At 53.3% G+C, this 13,380-nt stretch overlaps 1 protein-coding gene across 1 annotated transcript; it reads right to left on the bottom strand.

Annotated features, from left to right (window-relative positions):
* Nucleotides 1-5: 5 nt before the first annotated feature.
* On the bottom strand, nt 6-5,268 carry LOC128150129 (protein PET117 homolog, mitochondrial). Its single transcript, XM_052806059.1, has 2 exons — nt 5,106-5,268; nt 6-239 (listed from the first exon to the last, which is right to left on the bottom strand). Exons 1-2 carry the CDS (start codon nt 5,199-5,201, stop codon nt 90-92), a joined length of 246 nt encoding a protein of 81 aa, XP_052662019.1. The 5' UTR covers nt 5,202-5,268; the 3' UTR covers nt 6-89.
* Between the last annotated feature and the right edge of the window lie 8,112 nt (nt 5,269-13,380).

Here is a 13,380-nt window from a genome sequence, read left to right as displayed (position 1 = left end):
GGCTTGCTGAAACACTTGCAAGTAGTTAGATAGCAAGGATCTCCAAATGTCTTTCATCAAACGTCTTTCATCAAACCTCAGGTCTGTGCCTAGGACTGCTGGGACCCTTCTTCCATTCGCGCCTTCTCTCTTTCTTCCATAAGCTGCTTTGTCAAAGCAATCTGCTCTTCCAGCAGGCGAATATTCTCCTTTTTCTGACGTTGACGCTCAAGATCTCGGAGAACTCCGCTGTGCAGCCTCTGAAAACACAAGGGACAGGGTTTATCACAGCCCGTTGGATGCTGAATGCGATTAACCCCCACCCAGGCTCTAATCCCTCCTCCAGGGCCGTTTACCATGCTGCCTTTGCAAGTCCTCTGCCACCGTCTGTAGCCACAGCCACTTACCCTGGTTGGAATCTAAAACTACAGGAGCTGATATCTGATATAGATAAGCTAACGGTACTACACCAAAAAGTGCTTTATTTGTACTCACTTCGGATGGGTGGGTTTACTAAGCGGTAAAGCTATTGAGCAAATAAATGCTATGCACCCGTAATTCCCATGCTAGACAGGATGGACATGATCTATAAAATCCTATTACCTCTGCCCTAAATCTTTACCAAATCAAACTAATCTCCCCAGAACTTCTCCTCTGCTTGGAGAGAACTTGGTGGCAAACTGGAAATGATTTTAAGAAAAACTGCCAGGTGTCTTCATCTGCTTCTTTCTGCTCATGTCTTCCCCTTCAAAAAATACCTTGTAAACTCTTGCTGCAAGGCTGATAAAAGTTCCATAACCTGCTTATGCCGAGCTCTTGGAAAAGCAAGGCACTTCATTCAAAAAATATCCCCTTTACCTAAGACGTTCATGATAAATAACACCTGCAACACAGACCAGCAGTTTTCAAACTGGTGAGTAAGCCCCACCATGGGTGTAAAAAGCTCAAAGAAAATCCCAGATGCTCTTTGTTTCCTCCATATCCTTTTTTCTCTCTCTCTCTCTGCTACCTGGAAGTTTTTTTTTCACTCTGATAATTAGGTGAAACGTTTAACCTTCACCTCTCTTTTTTTTGCCTTCGCAAAGCAAATCATACTCTGCTGATTTAACTCCCAGAGCTGGCTAACCAGAGACAAGTGCCAGCGCAAAGGAGAACACGGGATGCCCAGTCCACTTTGGTGGTTTGGCTTGAACTCCTCGGGCAGGCGATACGCTTTTAGATACTCAGACACTTAATAGATTTCAAAGCAACAGTCATAAGCTTATCAGAAAATATGATACACAAGGACAGAAATATTATAAATGAGTAAAAACATGAAATGATTGTTGAGAGCCAACCCTGGCTCATATCTAAACCAAGCTGTGTGATTGCAGTCGTGCTTTAGCCCAACTAAAGACGAGAATCTTTAGTTAAGTTGAGTTAAAGCATTATCTACCTGCCTAATTTACCAGCTCATGCTCAGCTTGGACTCAGGAATGAGAAAGTTTCACAGGTACCAAGGTTAGCTACTGGATACTGGAGATATGAATAAATTATTTAGCCTAATGGCAAAAAAAGATGAATAATTTATTTGACCTGTTTGAATGATGTCAAAATGCACCTGCAAATTATTTGAAAGCTGACCCTGAATCCTTTTAGAAGATGTTTGTGATTATTATTTGACAAGTTCTCACTTGGGAGTGTTTTACTCCTCATCTAGAATGCCAATAACTGCACATTTCAAAGGCACTTATTTCTCCTGTCAAGATTAAAATAGAAAGGTTTTGTTTAAGAAATATTTTATCTTGTTAAGAAAATGCACAGACACATATGTCAGCCAATAACGAAAACTCTCTCTGGAAGTTAATCTAATAAAAACGGTTCCTTCCCATCAGCTTCCATCAACTGAACTCAGGTTACAAATTAGTAATCGCTACAGACAAAGTTCATAAACTCATTATTTCATTACTATTAGCTAATAACAATAAAGACTTGGGGAGGTACAATGTAATTGAACAATTACATAAAGAATGTAATTCCTTTTCCTTCACAAAACACAGCTATTCTGCAATCTTTCAGACAGTGAATGCCTTTATAATTTGAGTATCACGAGTGAGAAAGAGCTCTGATCTTCTCACCTTCCTCTCTTCTCAGAAGTTCAGCCTGCTTGTCTTCTGCATCAGTTTAGATAAATGCGTGCAAGCTCAAATCACTTTGTGCCTGGCATATCAATTTCTAGAAGTCAAAAGTTTATTAATGTGCATAAAGATAAACCTGAAATAATCCCTACGCCGGGACTGCAGAATAGCCACATTACTTATTTCCATTACATTATCTAAATAACGGGGTCCCTTAAACCTGAAGCCATTATTCCCTGACTTGAACATGAAGAATTATAAAGAGAAAATCTCAGATTTCATTTATAAAAGATAAGCTTTCAGCTTTAGCACTTCTGAATAGCGATTTAAGATTAAGTTGAACTGATTGCTGGAAAAAAAGAATTGAGCATTTTGGCTTCACTTCTGCAGTGGCAGCATCTTGAGGAATGATAATATCCCGGCAAACATACACAGATTAGCATCAAATTCAGCTTTTGGGATCACTTCTAATTCTTCAGGCACCTCTGCAGTCATGAGTTCCCTACGCAGAGTTCACCGGCTGTGCCCGTGCCTGGGTGTTAGGAAGGATAGCGAAGAATAGACACTGGATCTGTCCCCCAAAAGGTTTTTGTCGTTGACCAACTGGATCCTTTGAGCCCTCCATCTCGATCTCCCCAGGCAGAAGCTTGCAGCAGCGACCTCGCGTGTAACAACCAAAGCAATTTAACGTAATTTTGCAAACCAAGCAACAGCTACAGCAGAGAGCAACAGAAACAGGCAAAGGGCAGCAAGTCCCTGTGTTCTTTCTTGCTATCGTTAGGAATATACGAAGCAACCAGAGGGCATTAACCATATCAACTCATTGGCCGATCCACCGCTCCTGTTACTAGAGACGCATTTCGTACCCTGGTAGAATGCACACTGCAAACTTGCAGCCGTGCCCTTAATTTACCCGTGTTTTGCACATGAGTTACAACACGGTCTCTACGTAGCAGGGGACCGCTGTCTTGCTCAGTGCTCGGCACGGATCCTGACCAGGTACTCGGTGTTTAGTTTCACATTCCTTGTTCAGCCTGTTACCTAAGGTGCTACTTCATGATACACAGATCCCGCTCTGATGGTGGCATTACTTATTTACCCGTCAACTGTTTTATGCCTGCTACCCCTATAGAATATGAACGTTTTGTAAACGCTAATTTATTTTCACCGTCTCTCTACAAGATGAAGGAGAGACATTAGCCAAAGACGAAGGTCAAAAACATCCATTAAGTTTCGGTGTCTCACCGAAACACCCAAGGGTGATTTTTTTCAGAGCATGTGCTGTCCTGGAGCACATGCTCAAAGTGCAGCTCCACTTATTTCAGCTGTAGTTTAGGAGCATTTAGTACATATTCCTGCCAGACCTTCAATGGCTCGAGGCAGGCACACTGAATTAGCTAGCAACCACCTCCAAAAATCTGAATTTAAGTGATCTACCCAGCATGTATATCAGCTCTGGCAAATGCAGAGCCGTTACCTGCTGCCACTCCAAGGGACCAGCCTTCCTCTTCTTCCTACCGCCCGTCCCATTCGGCGTGTTTTCTAACTTCTGCAGCAAATTAACCTGCCTCTTTCCTTACCCAGATCAGTCTCATCCTCCAAGATCCATCACTTTCAAGTAGTGATGGAGACAACCTCTCGAGGGAAAAAAAAGTAATCCTGGAACTACCGACTGCATCGTAAAGCCCGTGCAACAGGCAACTGAGCTGGGGTATGGACTAGCAACTTGAACTCTGGTGGTTTTTAAGTTCTGACTGCTTCAGACCTTTAACAACAGTCATTTAACATAGGCTTTTTTTGTGTGCATTTTCTAGATATTTTTGTAAATAAGGGCGGGGTAGGAAAATTCAGACGTGTGCCCTCCTATCAGTACCCATTTGGCTCATCAGCAGGGTCTAAACCTGCACGCTCATCGCCCAAACTTATCCATTCTGCAATCAGACGACTTTTAGTCCTGGGCAGGATTTCTTTGTATAGAGACTCACCATCACCTGACCTGCCACTTTTGGCTGCAGGGCTCTCTTCCACAAAGGGTACCTGCCAGAAATTACCCAATTTTTGTAAATATAGCACAGAAAACTTCCTTGTTTAATTATCACAGGGTATTTCTGTTAGCTTGCACTCTGCCTGTCCTGTCAGAAGGAGAAGGGAGCCGGGGCAGGCTGCTCGGCGCACAACCCCGCTCTTTGCCCGTCAGCGGGAAGCATTTCTGGAGCTCGGGAAAAGCGGAGCATGCCGCATTTGCCGGAGGACCGAGCACGGCCAGACAAGGAAAAACCCTGGGAACGCTTCCAGGATGGTGCCTTTGGGCTTGGAGGGTGCAGGATTTCATCCTTCCTGCGTCGTAACCCCCTCGGCTGCTGCCGGGGATGAGGAACACCGCCTGCAGCCAGCCTGACGGGCCTCACCCTGGAGTTCTTAGCTGCTTGCCCCTGAAGGGGGGAGATAAGGGGGTGAGTGCAGGTCGGTGGCAAGACGCTGGGGCAAGTGGGCGAGTGAGAAGCAGGGGCACGGGCAAGAGATGGGGCAAGGGGCGGGGCTTGGCGCACGCAGGGGCGGGGCTCTGGGAGAAGGGGCGGGGCTCCAGGAGAGGGGGCGGGGCTCCGGGAGAGGGGCGATGCTCCGGGAGAGGGGGGCGATGCTCCCGGAGAGGGGCGGTGCTCCCTGGAGAGGGGGCGTGGCTCCGGAGGGGGCGTGGCTCCGGAGGGGGGCGTGGCTCTGGCCAGACACCTCGGGTCGAGCCTCCAGATGAGGGGGGCGTGGCATCGAACGAAGGGGCGTGGCATCGAACGAAGGGGCGTGGCATCGAACGAAGGGGCGTGGCATCGAACGAAGGGGCGTGGCATCGAACGAAGGGGCGTGGCTTGCCCTGGCGGTGGGCGTGGCCGCGGGCTGGGGCAGCCGTAGGGGGCGGACCCCGCTCGCCCCCTCCTCCTCCTCCTCCTCCTCCTCCTCCTCCCCGCTCTCCCCCCCGTTCACCCCCCCCCCCCCCCGCGGCGGGTCACTCACCTCCCGCTCCCGCCGCTGCTGGACGTGTACGGCCACCACGGTGGCGACGGAGAGCAGCGCGGACACGGCCAGCACCGCCCGGGAGTTCTTCGACATCGCCGGCGGCGGCGGCGGGGCGGGCGGCGCGGGCCGGAGCCGCCTTGCTCGCCGCGGGGGGAAGGGAAGGAGGAGGTACGCCCCGCCCCCCCGGTCGATCGCCGAGCGTCGTCGAGGCAGGCCAGAGCAACGGAGCGCCGATGCGGGGGTTAGGTCGAGCGCCGCCCCGTCTTTGAGGGGGCGAGGGGGGAAGGCCCGGGTCGAGGCCCGGGGCGGCGGGAGAGGGGAAGGCGAGTTGAAGCTGCCGTCCTCGGCCGCTTGCCCCGTTCCGTGGAGCGACCCCCGGGGCTCCCCGGCTTTCCTGACGGGGTTTGGGGTAGCTTTGCGCCTCACGGGCCCGGTGACGGGGGAGCAGGCCGCGGCCTTGGGGCCTGCGCCCCGGCGCTGAGGTGCGGCCCCTCGGCCTCGTCGCGGTGGGACGAGAGCGGGAACGGCGTGGAACGGCCGGCGTTCGCCTAACCTGACCCTTCCCGACCGACCCCCTCAGCGTCACGGGTTGGGATTTTGCGGGAGGGTCGTCACCCCACCACGGCCGGGCGCTTGCACGCCCTTCTGAGCAGAAAAAGCCAACGTTGGCAGAGAAAAGGGAGCCTTCGCCCCATCGACGCTGCTCCTGGGGAGAGCCATGGGTGGGAGGGAGGGCAGCCGGCTGGTCCGGTGCCTCCCGGTGCCTTTCCGGAGGGAGCGTTTTTTGGAGCTTCTTGCTGGCGTGTGTTTGCATTTCCAGTGCGGTTGCAGCTCTGAAAAACAAACAAAAGGAGATTTCTTCTGAGTTCAAGAAAGATTTTTGCCTTTATTGCACGAAGACCTCCAGTTCTGCACTTCCCTTGCCCAGAGAACCCAAATTGCATAGGACAAGCAGCTGGAGAAAGCAGCGCTTCAATTGTTTGGTTTCTTCTCATTGTTCAGTGTGTGGCCTTAGGCCTCGTGTTTGGCAGTTTTTCGTGCTCTGAAGACAGCATTATTCCTCTCCCTGGGGGCTTTTCCCTGGCACCTCCTCACTAGAGTATCCGAGTGCTTCACAGACAGAGAAAAATTTATGTTCCCAGTGCTCCCGTGTGAGGGCAACAGATGGCTGTCGTGAATGACTTTGATCCACCATGTTCAGATGCGCTTCAGGCTTCAGCTGGAGGACTTCAGCCTTTCAGGGCACTTTCACCCTCTAACACGTTAAAGCAAACTTCCCCCTGGCTACTGTGGAGCAGGCAGAGGCTCAGGTCACGCTCCCAAAAAGCAGGGAACTCCTCAGCAGTCACTGTCATCTGCTGCGTTGCCACCCAAACGAGCACATCGGAGGTGCAGAAGAGTGACTCTTACAAATGTATCAAATAAAAGGATGTCTAGTGGAGAGGTGGGATATACTGTGAGGTCTCTGTAAAACCCTAAAGAAGGTCAGGGAACAATCATTCACCATTTCCTGCAGGCCAGGGGTAACCAGTGGGTGTGTGGGTAGCAAGCTTAGATCAAGTAAAAAGAAGGTCGCACCATGTGTGAGCGAGTTGTGGAAGTCATTGCCCCAGTACTACAGAAGCTGAACTTGCCTGTGAATTCAGAAAGGAACTGTACAAATTCCTGGGGTGCCCTCGATGCCTGGGTGCTGCTTTTGTCTCATGAACTCCCTAAACCAGAAATGAACTGGAGGGTGGGAGGTTTATTGTGAATGATGTAGGCTTGTTCCCGACTCCTTCCTGTATTTTTTTCTCCAAGCATCTGCCACAGCTCGCTGCCGGGCAGGATGGTGGGGCACAAGGAATCTCAACCTCGGCAGGTACCACAGTCCCTGTCTCAAAACCAGGCTCGGATATTTCCAGTTAGAGCTTAGAAGAGTTGCAGAGCAGCTGCAGCGAGGGGGTGGCGGGGTCACATCCCCAGCCCCGTCCAGAGTGGAAGAGGAAAACCGAACGTGTGAAGCCGATCCCTCCTCGTTACAATCTTTTCCATCTGTCTGCTGAATGGATGTGATTAAAATGAAAGGCAAAATTAGTGGGAATGATAATATTTCAATTGAGTCTAATAGTTTTGCTCACATTGGTGTGTTTACTGTTATTAAGACTTATGCATAAGTGCTTGTAACGTGTCCAAGGCCACTAGAGTGCCAAGAACAGGGTTGAGCCAGATGCACGGCGGATGTGAGCCAGCACAGCGCCCTTGGCACCGGGGAAGGGCGCAGCTCACCCCGGCTGGAAGCCGAGCACCTTTACCCAAGCCTGGCATTAATCACTTGAGGGGCTAAAACCCCAGGCGGGGAACGTTCAGGCTGTGCTTTCACAGCCTGAGTTTCTTCCATGGTAGTTCAGGTGTTCTCGCTCTCCTCCCTTCCATCCCAAGGGCTGGCTCTTGCTGAAGCACTCGCCGTCCCTGCCGTGGCCCTGGTCTTTTCCTGCTTTGGTTGGTTGTCCCCTTCCCATGCTCGAGGTGAGCTCCTGCAGGGACGCAACCTTCTGGAAAGCCCAGCCGTGGACCAGATTAGCAGCTGGGTCTGGCTTAAAACCCTGCAACAATGTGGAAAAGGCCATTTACTTTTTCCTGAGCCACTTTTCCCGCTGGGTTGGGTAAGCCTGGCCAGAGGCACGCTGCAGAAGCAGGGAAGTGGGGGTGCTGGAGGAGGGAGGCAAGAGCACCCAGCGGTGGTACCGCTGGGGAAAGCCTTTTTAGCTGGCGGTTGGCAGAAGGACAAGAGAGAAGGAGATTGTAGAGTTCCCCCTAACGAACACAACCTTGACCGCCCCAGGCCCATTGCAGAGATGTCTCGCGGGGCCGACGGGGTTTGTGAGACTTGGCAGAGCAACGGTGACTCCTTGCAAGGGGCCGAGCTGCATTGCCGATGCTCTCAAACAGAGACCGAGGCAGAGGATGAGCTTGTGCTGAGGGAAATGTGGCTCAGGAGGGCCTCTTTTTTTTGCTGGCTCTGCTGGTTGTTCTCCACATGAGATTTCCTCAAACAAACGCCTTGGCTGCCAATAGCTGGTTCCTGGTGTGTGATGCCCATACCTGCCTTTGATGCCCTCTTTCCTGTGCCCTGGTTCCTCCTTTGCTGGCCTGGGCGTAGCGGCACGCGTCGTTTCGTGGAGACGGGGTTGAGCACCAGTCAGGGAAGGGTTGACTCACATGTGAAGGAGACTGTGAAAAGCTGAAGGCCATTTTTCCCCTGGGCAAACAGCTCAGATCTCTACGGTGATCTTGGATAACATGTCTGAAGTCAATGCTTAGGGGGCATTTTTTATCCTGGTTTCTGAAGAAAATGAGGCTTGTGCAACCTCTGAGCCTCATCCACCCCCTCCCTCCCCTCTGTGCTCTTACACAGGCATTTGCCAGCCTCCTTGGTAAGGCTGCGTTGCAGGTCCTCAGTAAGACTTCCACGTTTATTTGCCCGTTCCAACCATTTTGACAGATGTGGAGAAGTTCTGGCTCAGCTTTCTGTAATGGGTGGTTACGCCGAGCAGGCTAGCATCCCATGAAGGGAAGGGGTGGCAGTGTCAGCTCAACCCTATATTAGCCACCAGAGAATCCATAAAACAGGGCGCTCAGTCGTAGCTTGCCTTAGCGCGTCACCGGTAGCACTAAAGCCTAAGGAAAACCCTGCAAAATATGGCAGGGGACGGAGATAAAGTTGGAAGTGAGCCTGTTTCCAGGTTCACGGCCTGAACCACAGCCCATCTCCTGCTCCATTTCTCCCATGAGGAACCAGTCCCTCTTATCAAACTGCAAACAAACAAATAACAAGTAAAAAGAAAAAAAAAAAATCCCAAAGGTGTGTTTTCACAAAGCTTTCAGTTTGTTGGTTTTTTTCCCAGGGGTTTTGGTGAGCTAGCTGTCCTTCCCTTTTTGCAGAGCCAGCTCTTCCTCCCTCCCGGGTGGGCACGCGTGTGCGCTCGTGTGGGTGAGTCCGCGTGCACCCAGAGCACTCCACCGAAATGCAATGGTTCGGCTACCTCCGTTGGAAAGACACCCCCTTCCTCCCAAAAAAAAAAAAAAAAAAAAGCCCAAACCCGAGCTAAATCAAGTTCCCATCCGCTCCATGAAACCGTTGAAGGAGGTTGCCGTTAGGAATTCTCCCCGGAGAGCCCAGCCCAGCCTTCTCTCTCGCACGCTTGGCCCCGGGCCAGGGTGGGGGGTCTGGGCGTGCGAGTGCCTGCACGCCGTCCGTCCGTCCGTCCGTCAGCCAGAGGCCTCGGGATAGATACGGAGCTGAGCACGCTGGAGAGCCTACCGAGGAGGGAAGCACGCTGTGCCCGCTGTTGTTGGCTTGATTTTTTTCTGGCAGCGCTAATAATAGCGGCGAAAAAATAGGAGTGCTGTGTTGTAGCGTATGAGAAATGGAATTATTGCCCCCCCCCGCAACGGTGGCAGCGTAGGCATCGATCGTTCAGGTGCAGCCGTCCTGGCCAGGCTGTAAATGTTTCTATCATCAGATTTGCTGGGGCAGGGTTGTGGTGTTGGTATTCAAAACCTTGAAAAATGCAGAGGGAAAAAATGGAAATGTATTGAAGTTTTTGTGTCCCTCTTCTGCAGTTAAGAAGTAGGGTCACTGGGGGCTTCTCTGTGCACAGCAACTCGAAAAATAATTTAAAATAATGAAATGTATGTATTAAAAATGCCTTATTTTGACCAGGTTAGCCTCCTCTGCAGGCAGGCGGAGGTATGCCTGGCTTGGGCGAGTTTTTTTTCTGCCGGGCATGAATGAAGTGAAAGCCACCATAGCTCATTCCCCCAACGTGTACGTGGGCTTCGCAAGCCTCTGACCTGCTTTCACCATCAATTCAGATGAATTCTGCTGCTCGTCCCCTGCGGACAAGCCCTGGGTCCCCGATAGATCCTTTCAGGCAGGGGAAGCGACTCTGATCCTCCTGAAATCTTAAATGATGGGGAAAAGAGAAAACCGGGGAGGGGCAACCCTTCTCTTACTCCCTTGCTCGCAAGGGAGCAAGGAAGCTTTCCTTCCCTTTGCAGGGCAGCCTGCAAAACAGTTACTTTTGATTTTAATTTCCCCGTGCGCTTCCTCCTTCCAGCGAGGAGGACAGCCGCTACGCGAGCCCTGCCGGTTTTATAGCCGGGCGATGTGTGGTTACACGTTAGCCAGCCAGCCCCGGGGTTGGCCGCACCAGCGGGTCACCTCCAGGTAAATAAACTAAGGTGTGGGCTCGGCCGTTCGCCCCGCCACGGCCTCGTTTCGCCCCGGCTGGAGGGTGCGAAGGGGCCCCCCCACGGCCCCAAACACCCCGGGTCTCCTTCCCCAGCATCCCTGGGATAGGGTTGGGGAAGCGAGGAGCGGGGTTTGGCTGCTGCCTCCCCCAATTCCAGCATCTCGCCCCGCTTTTCCCACGGCACGCGCCCTTCGTTTTGGGGTGCCGCAGCAGGTAACACAACCCGGGGAGCTGCACCCCGGTTCCCTCCTGCACACGCTTCCCCCTCGAGTGGGGATGGGCGGTTGAAATGCAGGCAGAGGCCAAAGTCTACTCGCGCGGCAGCGAGGGGAGGACGTAAACCCAGCGCTTTATAATTATATTGGCGGTAATCGCACAGACCCTTGCCCGCGGACGGCGGGAGGCAGGTATTGCGGCAGCGCTGTTGGGAGTCGAGGGCAGAGACGCTTAGAGGTGTGGGGCTGGGTTGGTTTTTTTTTTTTTTTTTTTGCCTGGCAAACATTGTAAAAGGCAGCGGGAGATAAAAACTCTTCTGCAAAAAAAAACCCAACCCAAAACGCTGGCGGAGTAATTCCGCAAGCAATCACCCCGCAGCTTGCACGGCAAAGGTAACCCTGCCCCAGCTGCAAAAGCAGGGAGGTGTGTGGGTCCCTGGCACCCCAAAGCAGGGTGCACCCCCCCGGCTCCCACTCTCCCGGGGCTTCCCCAGGACGAGGAAGGTTTCTTGGGCTTCGGCGGTGCAGCCATGCGGGGAGCAGGGAGAGGAAAAGCTGAAGTCAGGGTTTGGCCTTAAGCTGGATGGGTGCGGAGGGGGCAGAGGCACCCATGGGTGCTGCAGCTGGCACCGAGCACCCCCCCCCTCTCGCTGTCAAACCACAGCTGTAGGGAAAGGAGCCCGGCTGGAAGCGGCACCGCTGAGCTCCTTGGGCGATTTCATAGGCAGCGGGTGCGTATCCTGATGCTTAACTCATCCCAGGCGTGTTGGAGCACATGCTCTGCCTTAGCGCAGGCAGGACGGGCAGGGACTCTCCGGCAATGGCACTGGATCCCTGCTGGGAGCCGGCCCTGCCGTGCACCCACAGCACCAGGACGGGGAGCGGGAAAGGTCCATCTCTAACACGGCAGCGTTTGAACACGGGTCGGGACATCCCGACCCGTCCCCTGGCCCAGCTTGGAGCAGCCTTGGCCAGTGGTGCCAATGGCCGAGGCTGTCCTGGTAGTCCTCCTTGTTGGAGAGGAGCTGAGAGGAACCCAGGTGGACCTCATCCTCTCTTTCTGCTGCTGCCAAAAACCCCCAGAGAAACTGCGCTGCGAGGGTGCTTGGCCAGGGTGGCAGCGGTGGGACCGTCCCCGAGCACCCAACCAGTTATTCCTTCCTCTGGCTCATCACTGACCCTCTGTGCTCTTATCCCTGCTCCATCCCACTATTAATCTTGCCATTCCCCTCCAGAAGGAGAAGGATGGCAGGGACAGCACCTACCACCCAGCCAGCCCCTCTCCAGGTTTTTGAAATGGTAAAGAAATGCATAAACCCCATAAGCATACAATGGGGGTTTATGGCCCCGGTCATCTCGCAGGAATGTGGAAGCCTTGGGGGCCCTCGGAGGTGCCATTTGTCCTTGGGGAGGGGACAGATTCGAGCTTGGAGGGGGATGGCAGAGCTGGCAGGGCTTGCGGGAGGGGGGAAGCGCAGCCCCCCGTAGCCCCCCAGGCGATGCGGCAGCTTATCAGCCTATGCCAGCTGCGGGAAGCGGGGATTTTAAAGGCATTTCCAAAGCACTCTCCTAGTTTTCAGGAACCGGGGAAGGGACTGACTGGGTCAGACCCCAGTTGTGGCTCACCCAGCTTTTTTCCACCAGCACCAGCTGACACCCACCTTTTTGGGGAGAGCTTTCCCAAGCGAGCTGGGTGACTGCCGGCTCCCTAACCCCCGATAAAAGGTTGTGGTCCCAGTCAGCTACTGGGACAGGCTGGCCTTGCCCAGCAGCCAGGCTTTGCGCTCTTTGCTTGGAATCTCAGCCTCCGTGAGCACGTGCAGCGCGTCCTGATGTGCAGCACATCCCAACAGCAGCGCATCCCAACAGCAGTGCATCCCGATGTGCAGCGCATCCCGACAGCAGCGCATCCCAATATGCAGCGCATCCTGGCAGCAACACATCCCAACAGGAGCGCATCCCGACATGTAGTGCATCCCGACGGCAGCGCATCCCGACAGCAGCACATCCCGACGTGCAGCGCATCCCGATGGCAGGGAAAATGTGTCTTTTTGGGGGTGATGCCTCCTGTTTGCATGGCTCACCCCGCTGAAGCAGGGACCGGCCGGGCGGTGAAATGGGCACATGGAGATGTGGTGATGGTGAGAGCCGAGCACAGCGCGGTGAGGGAAAATGTTTCTCTCAAGGATAAAGCCAGGGCGTGGGGTTTCGGCAGACCACCCGCAGTAGCCTACCCACTGCATTCGAGCAGCAGCTGAGAGGCCCCTCGGGAGGTGGATTTGGGCTCAGACAGGGAAGCTGCTCATCTTTGCAAGTATCAACACCCGCTCTGGCCGGACCCACCTGGCCGAAGTTTTCCGCGGCCTCCTTCCATAGAGAACCCAAAATCCAAACCACCGGTCAAAAAGGACGAGTGGCTGCCACCCCATTTCTTCGCTGCTCACCCAGCTGTTGGGTTTGGCGTGCAGAGAGATCTCTCTTGTGAAAACATCGGAGAAACCCTGGGGATTGAGGACCACCACCACCAGCAAGTGGTTGCTGGAGGAGCTGGAGGGGCTCTGACTTGCGTGGATGTGGCTTTTGGAAGTTAGAGCCCATGTGGATTTGCTGGTGTCTGATAAATGTTGTGCGTGATTTATTTTTAAGCGCAGCAGGAACATTAAGAGGGAGTAGCTTTCTGTCCTCTATTTAGCTACTGATTTGCAGGAAACTCCTGGGATTTCACTACCTTTGCAACTTCTGCTGCTGTATCAGGTTTGGTAGGAATGCACCGGAGTTCCTGGGGAGGAAACACTGGGCAGACAGTGGGATCGCAGGAAA

This window comes from Harpia harpyja, chromosome 13 (assembly GCF_026419915.1).
Source record: "Harpia harpyja isolate bHarHar1 chromosome 13, bHarHar1 primary haplotype, whole genome shotgun sequence".
In the NCBI taxonomy this organism is placed as follows: Eukaryota; Metazoa; Chordata; class Aves; order Accipitriformes; family Accipitridae; genus Harpia; species Harpia harpyja.
The sequence above is the reverse complement of the archived record's forward strand: the minus strand, read 5'-3'. Positions and strand labels throughout refer to the sequence as shown.

Excerpts from the sequence above, each read along its gene's own strand:
- LOC128150129 (XM_052806059.1), bottom strand. The coding sequence starts at position 5,201 with ATGTCGAAGAACTCCCGGGCGGTGCTGGCCGTGTCCGCGCTGCTCTCC. Across the intron at positions 240-5,105 it reads AGCAGCGGCGGGAGCGGGAG|AGGCTGCACAGCGGAGTTCT; the intron begins GTGAGTGACCCG and ends TTGTGTTTTCAG.